The sequence below is a fragment of the Notamacropus eugenii genome, chromosome 3 (genome assembly GCF_028372415.1).
Source record: "Notamacropus eugenii isolate mMacEug1 chromosome 3, mMacEug1.pri_v2, whole genome shotgun sequence".
NCBI lineage: Eukaryota > Metazoa > Chordata > Mammalia > Diprotodontia > Macropodidae > Notamacropus > Notamacropus eugenii.
The window spans coordinates 302,467,070-302,483,401 of NC_092874.1; the positions used below are offsets into that span (position 1 = coordinate 302,467,070).

General features: G+C 42.8%; 1 protein-coding gene across 5 annotated transcripts in view; it reads left to right on the forward strand.

Moving 5' to 3' along the window:
- The window catches only part of SCUBE1 (signal peptide, CUB domain and EGF like domain containing 1), a 256,758-nt gene that overhangs the window by 68,957 nt on the left and 171,469 nt on the right, over positions 1-16,332 (forward strand). For all 5 annotated transcript variants that reach the window (XM_072596364.1, XM_072596365.1, XM_072596366.1 and 2 more), the window contains exon 4: positions 14,293-14,427. In XM_072596364.1, coding sequence (XP_072452465.1) covers positions 14,293-14,427 — 135 coding nt within the window. The remainder of the gene's footprint in view (positions 1-14,292; positions 14,428-16,332) is intronic.

Sequence of the window (16,332 nt, forward strand, 5' to 3'; positions counted from 1 at the left end):
TGTAGATCACCCTCTTCTCCTGTATTTTATCTTCTCCATTTTGGTAACACCTCTTTCCCTTCGATGTCTTCCTATCCAACCAACCACACCTTCTCAGTCTCCTTTGCTGGATCTCCATCAAGGTCACGCTCATCGAAGATGAGAGTCTCACAGAGCTCTGTCCTGGGCTATCTTCTCATCTCTTCTCTCTCTATGCTGTTTTTTAAAAATTTATTTATTTAACTTTTAACATTCATTTTCACAAAATTTTGGATTCCAAATTTTCTCCCCATTTGTCCCCTCCCCCACACCAAAACACCGAGCATTCTAATTGCCCCTATCACCAATCTGCCCTCTCTTCTATCATCCCTCCCTTCCCTTGTCCCCATCTTCTCTTTTGTCCTGTAGGGCCAGATAACTTTCTATACCCCATTACCTGTATTTCTTATTTCCTAGTAGCGAGAACAGAACTTGACAGTTGTTCCTAAAACTTTGAGTTCCAACTTCTCTTCATCCCTCCCTCCCCACCCATTCCCTTTGGGAAGACAAGCAATTCAATATAGGCCATATCTGTGTAGTTTTGCAAATGACTTCCATAATAGTCGTGTTGTGTAAGACTAACTATATTTCCCTCCATCCTATCCTGCCCCCCATTGCTTCTATTCTCTCATTGGATCCTGTTCCTCCCCCAGAGTGTTGACTTCAAATTGCTCCCTCCTCCCATTGCCCTCCCTTCCATCATCCCCCCCACCCTGCTTATCCCCTTATCCCCCACTTTCCTGTATTGTAAGATAGGTATTCATACCAAAATGAGTGTGCATTTTATTCCTTCCTTTAGTGGAATGTGATGAGAGTAAACTTCATGTTTTTCTCTCACCTCCCCTCTTTCTCCCTCCACTAAAGTCTTTTGCTTGCCTCTTTTATGAGAGATAATTTGCCCCATTCTGTTTCTCCCTTTCTCCTCCTGATATATTTCTCTCTCACCACTTAATTTCATTTTTTAAAGATATGATCCCATCCTATTCAATTCACTCTGTGCTCTCTGTCTCTGTGTGTATGTGTGTGTGTGTGTGTGTAATCCCACCCACTACCCAGATACTGAAATGTTTCAAGAGTTACAAATATTGTCTTTCCATTTAGGAATGTAAACAGTTCAACTTTAGTAAGTCCCTTGTGACTTCTCTTTGCTGTTTACCTTTTCATGCTTCTCTTGATTCTTGTGTTTGAAAATCAAATTTTCTTTTCAGCTCTGGTCTTTTCATCAAGAATGCTTGAAAGTCCCCAATTTCATTGAAAGACCATTTTTCCCCCTGAGGTTTTATACTCAGTTTTGCTGGGTTGGTGATTCTTGGTTTTAGTCCTAGTTCCTTTGACTTCTGGAATATCCTATTCCACGCCCTTCGATCCCTTAATGTAGAAGCTGCTAGGTCTTGTGTTATCCTGCTGTATTTCCACAATACTTGAATTGTTTCTTTCTAGCTGCTTGCAATATTTTCTCCTTGACCAGGGAACTCTGGAATTTGGCCACAATGTTCCTAGGAGTTTCTCTTTTTGGATCTCTTTCAGGAGGTGATAGGTGGATTCCTTGAATACTTATTTTGCCCTCTGGTTCTAGAATCTCAGGGCAGTTTTCCTTGATAATTTCATGAAAGATGATGTCTAGGCTCTTTTTTTGATCATGGCTTTCAGGTAGGCCCATAATTTTTAAATTGTCTCTCCTGGATCTATTTTCCAGGTCAGTTGTTTTTCCAGTGAGATACTTCACATTATCTTCCATTTTTTCATTCTTTTGGTTTTGTTTTGTGATTTCTTGGTTTCTCATAAAGTCATTAGCCTCCATCTGTTCCATTCTAATTTTGAAAGAACTATTTTCTTCAGTGAGCTTTTGAATCTCCTTTTCCATTTGGCTAATTCTGCTTTTGAAAGCATTCTTCTCCTCACTGGCTTTTTGAACCTCTTTTGTCAGTTGAGTTAGCCTATTTTTCAAGGTGTTATTTTCTTCAGCATTTTTTTGGGTCTCCTTTAGCAGGGTGTTGATCTGCTTTTCATGCTTTTCTTGCATCTCTCTCATTTCTCTTCCCAGTTTTTCCTCCACCTCTCTAACTTGATTTTCAAAGTCCTTTTTGAGCTCTTCTGTGGCCTGAGCCCATTGGATGGGCTGGGATACAGAAGCCTTGATTTCTATGTCTTTCCCTGATGGTAAGCATTGTTCTTCCTCATCAGAAAGGAAGGGAGGAAATGCCTGATCACCAAGAAAGTAACCTTCTATAGTCTTATTTTTTTCCCCTTTTCTGGGCATTTTCCCAGCCAGTGACTTGACTTCTGAGTGTCCTCTCCACCCCCACCTCGCCTCCAGATCCTCCCAGCCAGTGCTTGGGGTCTGAGATTCAAATGCTGATTCCCAGCCTTAGGGCTTTGGGTGGGGGTGGGGCTGCTATTCAGTGTGAGATTAAGTTCAGGTGCTCAGGTGGGGGCAGGGCCACCTCACGGGGCTTAGTTCCATCAGGGGGTTTATGTGGAGACCTTCAACCATGGATCCGAGCTCCTGCCTGCTTTGAGAGCCCTGGTCTGCTGCCGCCTCCGCTGCTGCCCCCTGAGGGGGCCTGAGTTATGGGGACCCCCCATTCCCTTCTCAGAGAGCCAAAAAGACTCTCTCACTGACCTTTGGGGCCTGTGGGTGGAGGGACCCGCGCAGCCGCTGGAGATCCCATCCCTGAAGCCTGTTCGGATCTGCTCCTCTCAGTGCCGCGCTGCCAAGGCAGGGCTGGGCTCTGCTCCAGGTCTGGGTGCACGATGGACCTTTCGGGTCAGTTTTTCAGGGCTCTCTGGAACAGAAATCTCCTCGGCTCCATTGTTCTTTGGCTTCTGCTGCTCCAGAATTTGTTGGGAGTTCTTCTTTACAGGTATTTTATGAGCTGCGGGTTTCGGAGCTAGCGTATGTGTATCTTTCTATACCACCATCTTGGCCTCTATGCTGTTTTACTTGGAGATTTCATCAACTCCCATGGATTCAATTACCATCTCTATGCTTATGGTCCTCATATGTGTTTAATTAGTCCTAACCTCTCTGCTGATCCCAGTCCCCCATCTCCAAGTGCCTATTGGATATCTCAAACTGAGATCTTAAACTCAGTGTGTCCCAAACTGAACTCATGATCTTCCCCCCAAACCCTCCTCTCTTCCTGATTCCCCACCCTAGTCATCTTTTACCCAGGTGTCAAAATGATCTTCCTAAAACATAGGAAACACCCACAGCTCCCTATCACCTCAGGTCCAAACAGAAATTCCTTTGGCATTTAAAGCCCTTCAAAACCTGCACATTCCCCCTCCCTACCCTCCAGTCTTCTTAAACCACCATTAAGCCATGTTGTCTGTGTCCCTGTGACACTGGCCTCTTTGCTGTCTTTCAGACAGGATTCTACATCTCCAGACTCAGGGAACTTTCCCTCATTGTGCCATTGCTGGGAACGCGCTTCCTCCTCATTTCTGCCTCCTGGCTTCCCTGGCTTCTGTCAAGTCCCAGATTAAATCCTACAATGTACAGGAAGCCTTTCCTCTGCTGACTATCTCCAATTTATCCTGGCCAGAGTTGGTTTGTACATAGTGGTTTGTAAGTAGTTTCTCTAATTAGATTGTGAACTCTTTGAGAAAGAGACTTTTTTAGAGGCAGTGGGGGTTAAGTGACTTGCCCAGGGTCACACAGTTATTAAGTGTCTGAGGCCCTGAACTTGAACTCAGGTCCTCCTGACTCTATCACTGGTGCTTTAGAGATCAGAGACTCTTTTGCCTTTCTCTATATCCCCAGTATTTTAGCAGAGTGCCTGGCATACAGTAGGTGACTAATAAATGTTTATTTAGTGATTGACAGATTTCAATGGTTAACATAGGGAACTCCTAAGTGCGGAAATTCCCTCTTCTATGCAAGTCAACACCTCCTCTGCACAGATATAAAAATGTTGTTGGGACAATTACAGTTTTAGTCATAGTCTGTCTACTGAGATGTAGGAGCCACTGTGTCTCGAAGAGCGATTTGCAATGACTACTGAGCTCCACAAAAACTGCTATAGTCTATTCCATTGCACTGTGAAAGGATGACTGGCCTTGAATAACAGGCTGATTTGGCGGGGGGGGGGGGGGAATCCTGTATTATTTCATAATTCACTCAAAACAAAAGCCTAACATGGGGGGAGAAGCAAATCCTAAATGGTTTTAAGAGGGAAAGAATGCAAACAACCAGGGGTCCTTACCTTTTGGTGTTTTCTGAATCCCTTGGGCCAGCAGTCTGGGAAAGCCAATGGGCTTCTTCTCAGGACCTTGTTTTAAGTGCATAAGATAAAATGCACAGGATTACAAAGGAAATCAATTCCGTTGAAATACATCTATCAAAGTGAGGAGCTGAAAAGCTGAAGAGCTGAAGAGGAAGCACTTGCCATCCATGAAATGGTGTTTGAGAAATGCCAATTCGGCAGAAGAAGCCGCTGCCAACCTTGGAGGCCCCTGCTCACAGTGCAATGAAATAGACTGTACACCCCATGCATTGAACAGTGCTGGGAGCACCAGACAATGGGAAGCCCAGTGGTTTGGGAGTCAGATCCTGCCTTTGGAATTTATTACCTGCGTGGCCTTGGAGAAGTTACTGCCCCTTCAAGAGCCTTGAAGGTTAGACTCAGTGACCTTTAATATCCCCTACCCAATCTACCTTCCCTTAAGTGACAGCATTAACGAGGACAGTGCCCTGGCTCCTGGCCTGTATCTGCTGTTTGCTAACTCACCGTCCTTCTGTGAAGTAACAGAGGACATCTGTGCTGGTGACCTAGCGACAGCCTGGCTCGGGACCGGCTCTGAGCACTGCAGACACCTTTCTGGGACCCTGGCAGGTTGAAAGTGGGTCTTAAAGCCTGGCCTAGTTCCTTCAACCTTTGTAATGCCTGCTGGGTTCCAGGGGTGAAATACATACCTCTGTGAAAAAGAACTTCATAAAATGTTTAACGGCATGGGGGCATGGGGTGGGGGGCAGAAGCAGAGAGTGCTTTGTGGTCAGGCTGCCTGTTCAAATGACAGCACAGACATGGAACAGTGGGACTGAAGAAGCCCTCCTTTCATTAAATGGCATTAAGCAAATGCTAGCCAGAGAAAGGAGGCGGGGAAGAGAGAAGGATACGAGGGCTCTAATTGAAACACGATGTGTTCTCTGAGCCCAGGGATCCACCAATAACACCCTTTGTGTCTACTGCCTCTGCATTTCCACCTCAGCACTCTGTCTGTGGAGGCTCAGAGGGAGCATGGCAGAGCCCACACTGCCTACCCCAGGCAATATGGGCTGGGGGTGGGGGGTGCGACAGGGCCTGGGACTCTAACCTTTTCAAAAACCTCCTCCCTTCATGTGTTGGAAACCATGTGGCAGCAGCTCTAAAGGCAGAGCCAGCATGAGGGGCATTATCCTGGAGCTCAGGGGGGTCTAGGATTATTCAGAACCATGTCCTCATTTCACAAGCCAGGAAATAAGAGACCCAGAGGGCAGAAGAGACTTCCCTAAGGTTGAATAATGAGTCAGAGCTGCAACTAAAATCAATCATGCATTTTACAGGATTATAGGATTTAAACTCAGAACCTGGGATAGAGACAGTCGAATTCCCCTCCTCTTCCATCTTATGAAGGATGAAATGAAGGCTCTGAGAGGAGACCTAAGTTGCCCAAGGTTCTTTGGCAGTAATAATAACAACAACTTGTTGAAAAGTTGTAAAGAACCAATAACCACTTTAAAGAAGACAAGAAGTCTGTTGGCTAAGGAGCAAAAACTGATGTACTGAAAGTAAAAAGAGTAACATCTTTGATTTCCTCATTCCTGAACTGAGGCCTAAAAGTCATGTCCGCTGCTGTATCGAGTCATTGCAAAGCCCTGGGTTCTGGTTGGCATGCCAGGTATATTCACAGATGGACAAAACCAGGTGTCCCCAAAGTCTTAGTGCAGCTGTAAACTTTAATAGCTTTAATATAAAATTTCGCTAAGACTTTGGGGAATATGAACTGTACCTGATTATAGTGAGGAAACTAGAATATCCGATGTCCACATGAAAAACTTTATTTAAAAAATGCCCCCAACAAAATAGTGCCAAGAACAGTTCATATACAATATGACATTTTCCAGGAAGATAGTTTGAACCCATTGTGGTACTACCTAGCACTGATCCATCAAAACCTCAAAGAATGTGGTTTTTAACAGCCATGTTGCCAACCCAAGTACTCCTAATCTCCAAATCACATGGAATGAAATGCTTTCCAAAGAGACAGAGCCAAAGCAATAACCAGCTGAGGTCCATTTCGCTGCTGCCCCTCATTCGGCACTCCTGAAGTCATCCTGAAGACCTGCCAGCCAGCCTAAGGAAGAGAGGGATTCACAACCCAGTGCTCTTATTGAATTAAAAAATGTAGTCATTTTGTCCACTGGTGCAACCGTGTTCAGAACAAGAAATTTAAAAAGATAATTGCAGAACAGTGATTTAGCCCTGGATCATTTCTATCTGAACTCCATCAAAAAAGGGATGAGAATAATAGCAACAACAAATGATGAAAAAAATTCTCAAATAATTCTAAAGAAGAGATGCACATACTTAGACTGGAATTCCAAAAAGTTCTTTTAGAATTTGATTGCACGAATCAAACTAGCAGACAAAATTATAATAAAATAGTCATTTAAAAGCTGATATCTGCAATAACCATCAAGAATGAACACACTGTCCATAATATTTGACAGAAAGAAAAAAACTGCATCAGGCCAGAATAAGTACAGCACATATGGAAGCTGCTGCCATGATAAGAACAGTAGGAGAAGAGGTGGAACGATCAAGGAATGACTTGAGAGATCCACTGATGACATTAGGCCTAGCTGATACACTCAGTAGAAAACATGAATACCATATTGGCCAATTAAAGGCAACAGAAAAGAGGCATGTAAAACAATCAAGGAAATTAAAGCATATCAAAAATTTAAGTTTCCCTAAATCCACAATTGAAGGCCAAAGGCCAAGGTGACATAAGGGGTCAAAGCACCACAGATAACAAAATAAATAATTCAACACTGATCAAAAACTTTACAAGTTATGAAATCAGCAAGGGGTAAGACAGAACTATAACTAAGACAGAACAAAAACTATATTTCCCTCCATCCTACCCTATCCCCCCTTGATTCTATTCTCTCACTTGATCTTGTCCCTTACCAAAAGTGTTTACTTCTAGTTACTCCCTCCTCCCACTGCTTTCCCTTCTATCATCCCCTTCACCCCTGGTTTATCCCCTTTTCCCCTACTGTCCTGTAGTGTAAGATAGATTTTCATACCAGATTTAGTGAACATGTTCTTTCCTCCTTCAGCCATATATGAAGAGAGTAAGCTTCACTTTTCCCCTCTCACCTCCTTCCTTTTCTCCTCCATTGAAAAAGATTTTTCTTATCTCTTTTGTGAGTGATAATTTGCCCCATTCCATTTCTCCCTTTCTCCTCCCATTATATTCCTCTCTCACCCCTTAATTTTATTTTTCACAGATATCATCCCTTCTGATTCAACTCAACTTGTGCTCTCTATCTAGATGTGAGTGTGTGTGTGTGTGTGTGTGTGTGTATAATCCCTCCACCTACCTTCCCTACTGAGAAAAGTCTCAAGAGTTACAAATATTATCTTTCCATGTCGGAATGTAAACAGTTCAGCTTTAGAAAGTCCTTTCTGATTTCTCTTTGCTGTTTACCTTTTCACGCTTCTCTTGATTCTTGTGTTTGAAAGTCAAATTTTCTATTCAGTTCTGCTGTTTTCATCAAGAATGCTTGAAAGTCCTCTATTGCATTGAATGACCATTTTTCCCCCTGAAGTATTATACTCAGTTTTGCTGGGTAGGTGATTCTTGGTTTTAGTCCTAGTTCCTTTGACTTCTAGAATATCCTATTCCAAGCCCTTCAGTCCCTTAATGTAGAATCTGCCATAACCTGTGTTATCCTGATTGTATTTCCTCAATATTGAATTGTTTCTTTCTAGCTGCTTGCCATATTTTCTCCTTGACCTGGGGACTCTGAAATTTGGCCACAATATTCCTATGAGTTTCTCTCTTCAGGTCTCTTTCAGGAGGTGATAGGTGGATTCTTTCAATATTTATTTTGCCCTCTGGTTCTAGAACATCAGGGCAGTTTTCCATGATAATTTCATGAAAGATGATGTCTAGGCTCTTTTTTTTGATCATGATTTTCAAGTAGTCCCATAATTTTTAAATTATCTCTCCTGGATCTATTTTCCAGGTCAGTTGTTTTTCTGATGAGATATTTCACATTATTTTCTATTTTTCCATTCTTTTGGTTTTGTTTTGTAATTTCTTGGTTTTTCATAAAGTCATTAGCTTCCATCTACTCCACTCTCATTTTGAAAGAACTATTTTCTTCAGTGAGCTTTTGAACCTCCTTTTCATTTGGCTAATTCTGCTTTTTAAAGCCTTCTCCTCATTGCCTTTTTGGACCTCTTTTTCCAATTGAGTTAGCCTATTTTTAAAGATGTTATTTTCTTCAGCATTTGTTTGGGTCTCCCTTAGCAAGCTGTTGACTCGCTCTTCAAGCCTTTCCATGGCCTGAGACCATTGCATGTTTATTTTGGAGGTACTGGATGCAGAAGCCTTGACTTCTTCTGTCAGTATGCATTGTTCTTCCTCATTCAAAAGGAAATATATATTCACCAAGAAAGTAACCTTCTATGGTCTTATTTTTTTTTTCCTTTTTTGGGGCATTTTCCCAGCCAGTTACTTGACTTTTGAATCCCTTGTCAAGAAGAGGGTCCTAGTGCTCCTCCTCACCCCAGGACTGTGCTCAGGGCTGAAATTCAGATCAGCTGCTCAATTCCTCCAAGGGGCTCTAGGTGGAGTGCTTCACAAATGAATGCTGCAGCTGCTACCACCACTGCTGCCGCCACTGCCACTACCACCACTGCCTGGGACCAGTGCTGGGGGGGACCCTGTTCCCCCTTGTCCAGCTGAGAAAGCCCTCTCACTGACCTTTGAAGCTTTCTTTGGTGCTTGAGGGTTGAGGGATCTGAGACCCTCCACTACTGCTGGAAATTCTGCCCCCGAGGCCTGTTCTGGTCCTGTTCCTCCCAATGCCACAGCCAGGGCTGGGCTCTGCTCCACATCTCATGAAATAAACCTTTCCTGTCAGCCTTCCAGGTTACCTTTGGCTGGAAATCTCTTTTACTCTGTTGTTCTGCAGCTTCTGCTGCTCTAGAATTTGTTGAGAGTCATTTTTTACAGGTATTTTATGGGTCGGGGGAAAAGAGCTAGAATATGTACATCTTTCTACTCTGCCATCTTGGCTCTACCCCCCTTTGGTCTAAACATTTTTTTAAAACCCAAATATTTGACTAAGAAATAAAAAGGATTTGCTAAAACGTCCCACAGGGAAAAAGAGCAACTTATTGTTGCTTCAGTAATTACTGAATGCACCACAACATAGAGACTTCTTTTGTTGATTATTGCAAAGCCTTTGACTCATTTCAGCACTCATGCCTTCCTCACAAACTGCAAGTACACAAAATGAACTCAAGTGTAATAAGAATGCTAGAGTATTTGATGTCCCCATGGAAAACTATTCTTTATTTAAAATATGCCACGCACAAAATAATGTCAAGAACAATTATATACCAAGCGGAATTTAATAATATTGTTTAAGCTGATTAGAGTTCTACCTCACCTTAAAAATATTATGATCTCTCTTAAATAGAACTATGGTTTCTAAATTAAAGAATAAATTGATCCAAAATATTTTATTAATAACTTAATGTATATAAACAGGTGACATTAAGCTATATGGCTTCCCTAGAAAACAAATAATTCCTTTAACTTGTAGAATCTTTTCCCAATGATATAAAAGTATCATTTGAACTCCCGAAGTGCAAATTTTCTAACATATGTAATGCAAAGTTAGAGACTGATAGTTTCACTTTGAACCAAAAGATGAAGGCAATACTTCCAAATACCTTGGTCAAGACCCATAAATCATAAAGAAATCATAAAGATAAACATATAAATCATAAAGATATCATAGAGGAGCCTATGACCACATTCATTCAGAGACTTATGGGTATTTTAAAGTCAAAGCAGTTGACTCAGGCAGTGAGACTGTGCAGCAGAAAGGATGCTGGGCTTGGAATCAAGACGTGTTGACTTCAAATCTTGCCTCTGGCACTGATGCTGGCTAAGTCATTTAATCTTCCTCACCTTTAGCTTCCCCATTTGTAAAATGGGGATAATAAGAATAGCACTTAGCTCACAGGCTTGTTCTGAGGATCAAATGTAAAGCACTTTGAAACCTTAAAATTAATGCTAATTTGTATAATTATTATGATTAACATGTACATGATGATACATGCTTTCTGAAATGCAACATGGAACATGGCAGATTTGGAAAGTACCCTAACAAAAATCTTTACAGTATTAACAAAAGATAGATATCATCACCCCAAGGCAGCTGAAGAAAGATGAACAATTCCATGACAAAAAGAAGGAAAAGGATTGAAAGGCTGACTTCGAGCATGTGATAAACAGGTCAAAAACTTTTGGAATAAGCAGACGTCACTCCAGTGAGCAATAGCCGAGACTTATCATAAGATGCTAGGTTTGTCAAATGTAACTGAATGTGCTGAAGGCCAAGAATGGAATCCAAAAGGCCTCCACAGATAATGTGTGCATGGACTTGGCAACCCGATGTCCAAAAAGAATCAAGAAACCCATGTCTGAGTTGGGCAGATTTCTTTGGGGAAACAAAGGGGTTCATATGGGTACCTCAGGACCAGGTCATTGATACCATGAACTAAAGAAGAGCTATCCTTATAGAGCCTACACTCAGTGATCAATGAAGATTATCCACAGAAATGGATGGGATGGTGCCAACATCTGAATGGAGGAGTAAATTTAGCACCTACCAAATACTTAACAAGACATGGTTATTATATATCAGACATGATATTATATATCAGAAGATAGCTATTTCTCATGGCCTTAAAGATAACAATTCCTTACTATAGATACCAATCACACACAACCAATGAACTATATTACAAGTGGACCATTATTACAGTCAGAGTTGTTGCCCATAATCTCCTAAGTATAACATTGATTTATAAAAATTTAATAACAATGGTTTTGATAGATGCCAATAGCCCATTACATCCAAGCTACATGGAAGGAAAAGTTTTTAAAGAATTTCAAAGATCTGGTGGAGGAGATCAAAACCATGTGGTAACAAGATGAAGGGCACATACATCATCCCTGGTGTCCTGTCTGTTGTATAACAGGTGTTGCACTGAGGATATTTTCACTGAGTGTAAAGAAGATGCTCTTACATCTTATATTTTTATTCAACTACAAAAGGCACTTATTTTATCTCTTGTGAAAAAATTCCATAGAACATTAAACATAAGGAATAACAGCAGGACAGCACCTTTTATGAGATGTTTCTATACAAGATGGTGATGGTGGTGATGATTATGATAGCGATGATGATGGTGATGGTGATGGTGATTAGGATGGTGATGGTGATGATGGTAGTGATGATGATGAGGATGGTAGTGATGATCATGGTGATGGTGATGGTGGTGATTATGATGATGGTCATGGTGATGATCATAATGGTGATAGTGGTGGTGGTGGTGATGATAATGATAGTAACAGTAATACAACACAGTATGGTATAATATTGGGGCAGTTAGGTAGCACAGTGGATAGACCACTGGACTTGGAGTCAGGAAGACTCATCTTCCTGAGTTCAATTCTGGCCTCTGACACTAGCTGTGTAACCCTGGACAAGTCCCTTAACCCTATTTATCTCAGTTACCTCATCTGTAAAATGAGCTGGAGAAGAAAATGGCAAACCAATTCAGTATCTTTGCCAAGAAAACCCCAAATGAGGCCATAAAGTGTAAGAAATGACTGAAACAACTGAACAACAGCATAGTGTAGTAGATAAAGAGTTGGCCTTGGAATCAGGAAGACCTGAGTTCAAATTCCACCTCCTGACACATATTGTCTCTGTGAGCCTGAGCAAATTACCTGACTTTTCAGCATTTCACAACTATTCTCCAAGACCACAAATTGTGAAACAGTTTCTGATCTGAATAAGTTACAGTGGCTTTCTCACTAGAGGTATCTAATGCTGAAGAAATCATAGGTCCATCTAGATTTTTAAAAATTAGTAACAGTAGGATAAATTTCTTTAGTAATTTAAGGTTTGACTAATGCCTTATATCCATCATTTCTTTTAAGCCTCACAATAATTCTGTGATATAAAGCCTGCAGAAATTATTCCCCTGACTTCACAGATGGGGAAACTGAGGCAGACAGAGGTGAAGTGACTTGCCCAAGTTCACAAAGCTGGTCAGTGTCACAGGTGGGCTATGAACTAAGGTATTCTTGACCTCCACACTGTGCTATATTATGTGAGAAACAGTTTGGCACTGTGGATAGTGCTGAACATGGAGTCAGGAAGACCTGGGTTTAAATTCTCAGCTCACATCTTTGCCAGCTCTGCCATCCTGGGTAAATTCCTTATTCTCTTGACCTCCTGATAGGAGGAACAAGGTTCAGTCTTTCTGCCTCTCAGTTTGGGTGGGAAGAAAGTGCTTTGCAGACCTTGGAGTACCCTCCCAATGTGAGTTGTTGGCAGAATGTGGCAGAATGGAAATGCAGACCCAAGTCTTCTAGCTCTGAGACCAGGGCTCCTTCCCTCTTCCCCTCCACCCCAAACTCACAAATATGTCCTCATGTTAATGGGAGACAGCATGGGTAGAAGAACATGACCTGGAGAGAGTCCAAAGTCATGGCTTCTATCCCACATGGTTCTGCTGGTTTAGAGCTCCTGAATCAATGAATAACTCCGATGGTCTCAGTTTCATTGCCTGAGGAATGAGGACAATAACACATGCTTTACTTCCATTGGTAGGCTGCTGTAAGAATGGATGTGAACAGGCTCTATGAGCTTGAAGCTCCATACTCACCTCTTGGTGGGCTCTTGATCCCAAATTTCATTGCCGGGGGAAATTTTGAGGTGACTTGGGACTTATCTAGGATCCAACAGCTGGGATGTGTCCAATGCAGGACTTGAACCCAGGTCTTCCTAACTATCAAGTTGGTCCCTCTACCCGGTGCACCACAGTAGCCCCCACCTCTCTCTCTTCCTCTCTTTTCCTTTCCTCTTCCCTCTTGCTTTGTCTCTCTGTCTCCCTCCCTCTCCTTGTGGCTCTGTCTGACTCTTAGTTGCTATTATAATTTTGACCAAATGCAAGTCTTTCTTGGTCTCCTCAACTCCCTCTCTGACTATTTTGTATTTTATCACTTTGTATGCATTTGTTATTATTCATTTTGTATTTATGCTTATATACTTGTGGTCTCTCTCATTAGATTGTCAGTTCTTTGTCAGTAAAGAACATCTCATTCTTTGTATTTATATCCTCAGTACCTAGCACAGTCCCTGGTACAAAGAAAGTGTTTTATTAATCCTTGTCAGTGGACTGTTTGACCTAATATCCTGCACTAGGGGATAGAAGACCTGGCTTCTAAACTTGGTTCTGTCACTGACTAATTGGGTTACAGGGCCAGTGATATGAATTCTGTAAAACTCAGATGATGACCTACTGTCAAATCAATCAGAGTTAGAAGAGAGCATGGAGGTCACAAGATCTCAGGTCCATGAGGTCTATGTGCTAGAAGGGCTTGGCAATTGACCTATGCCAACCTCCCACTTTGGGTTTAGAGCAGAACTCAGGAATCCCAGGGACTGGATCTTGGAGCCAAAAGGGCCCTCTCAGCTCAGGCATTCCAATCCCTTTCAGGGCTATCAGGATAGCCCATGTGACTAACTTAAGGGCGGACTCATTTATGCCTCAGTTATTTCATGGGGTAATTCTGAGGCTCAGATCAAACTACAGATGTAAAGATGGTAAAGCACTAATACAAATAAATTTAGTCATTCAACGCTCATGTATTGGCCATGAACTATGGCCCCAAGTAAGGGATTGTTACTTCCAGACTCCTTGGTTTCTGGAGTGTAGATGCTCCTTCCACTGACAAAGATCAGAGGGCCTGACTTCAAATCCTAGCTCTGTCCTTTGTGTACCCTTGGGTAAGTCACCCCCTCCTGCCCTGGGCCTCTCTCTTTGATTATAAAATGAAAGGGCTGGGCTGAATCACCTCGAAGCTCCCTTGGAGCTCTGAAACCTATGATTTTCTGCATAGCTCATATGTCTCAAGGGGGTCAAGGTTTTACTTCTTTTTGTCTTCTTTTCTTGGGCTTAGATGTGGATGAATGCTTGGATAACAATGGCGGGTGCCAGCAGATCTGTGTGAACACTATGGGCAGCTATGAGTGCCAGTGCCGAGAGGGCTTTTTCCTGAGTGATAACCAACACACCTGCATTCACCGCTCCAATGGTAAGTGCCCAGGAGGAAAGCTACCTCCTGCACCTCCTCATTGTCTCTCCTTCAAATCTTAAGACTGGGGATGTGGGGGATGTGAGACAAGAAACAGAAAGTGAGGGGGCATTGAATCCAGTCTGAGTCTGCCATCTTTGTCTGCTGTCCCCTTCCCCTGTACCTGGGTTTACTGGTGGCAGAAAGCTTCTTTGGAGAAGTGCTGGTAGAGGACCTTGAGAGCTCAGGGAGGGAGCTGGCCTCAGGGTGCACAGCCCTGGTGGGGAAATGCCTCTGTCCCATGCTTTACTCTTTAGGGCTCTGGAGGGAATTCGGGGAGAAAACCAAATGAAACTTTCTCTCCTAAACAAGTTATCTTGTTGGGGTTTGTAGCTGGGTGTGCATCCTGGACTGACTGAAGCCCTGTATGGACGTGCCCCTGGCCCTGACTGGCATGAGAGTAGGGGAGGACACCATTGTCGGTGGAGAGAAAGGAATAGGTACAATGGGTGTTGTGGAGAGAGCAACAAGATTTGGCGATTGATGGTGGGGTAAAGGGAGAGTTAGCAAAGATGACCAGGAGGTTGGGAATCCAAATAGCTCAAGTATAATGGTGCCCTCAACAGTGACAGGGAAGCTGGAAGACATGGCTTGGGGGAAAAGAAAGTAATGAGACCTTTGATGAAGATCATGACCAATCATGCCTATTTATCCTATGACATTTACTCTGTCCAATCCAAAGTAAAAGAGGGAAGAGGGGCTTTTACCTCTGACTGGTTTTTAAAAGTGGTTCTGGATGTGCTTTGTTTCTCTGATCTCCTTGGAGCAGTTTCCTAGGCACCTGGTACTCATGCGCCCCAAAAGGCAGGAGAGGAGTCAACAGAAAGGAAGGCTAAATATTTTAGGGAAGTGTTAGAGGACAACTTGCCCCTGTTAGTTCTCAGGGTTGGAGGGCTCCTGGGACTGACCCAAGAGCACACATGCTCTGATTCAGACAATCCTTGGTCATTGAACTCATGGTTGGCTGTGTTCTTGACCTAGACTTAGGTCCCAGTGGAAGGGCCATGGGACAAGAACAAATCCTGGCAGAATCCTCAGATCCTGGGAAGCCTCCCGGAATGGAAAGAGCAAAGAATGAGGACTTGGAAGATTAGGACAAATCCTCCTCTTTTGCCTCAGTTCCCTTTCTGTTCAATGAGAGTGTTAGAAGAGGTAACCTCCACAGCCTTTCCCAACTTGGAGATCCTCTCATGTGCTGACAGCACAGACATGGAGTCCAGTTTGTATAAAGCCTGCTCTATGAAGCCTTCTCTGACCGGCCCAGCTTTTGGTGCCCTCTCCCTCTCCCTCCTTCCCTCCCTCCGCTGATGCCTGCACTGTTCATTGGTCCTTAGCACCTTGCCTCACACTGTGAGTTGTGTTTACATGTATCTGTTTTGCTCCTTCTCCTCAGATGGACTGTAGGATCCTTGGTGGCAGGGACCATGTCAGATGCTCTTTTGCTTCCTCAGTGCCTGGTACAGGGTCCCATGCACAGTAGGTGCCCAGGAGATATCTAATGTGTTAAAGTCACTCTCTGTGGGCAGGGTTTAATCCTATCAAGTCTAATCCAAAAACATTTATTAAATATCTAACCATGAACAGACCCCAGTGCTGGCAGCTAGACAAGAAGATGCAAAGACTTCAGGATTTGAGGGGTCTCTGATTTTGTCCATCTGGCTGCTTCCTCTACCCATACAGATCACAGTATCTTCTTTGGTTTGGATTCTCAAGCCAAAATATTTTTTGGCTGTGAACAAGCAAGTCAACCCTCCTACCATCAACCTGCTAATGATAAGTAACCCTTGATGATTGATTGACTTATGACATTAAATTTTGGAGGTAAGCAAAAGGGAAGCTAGCCTCAAGGTTATGATCATGAAATTC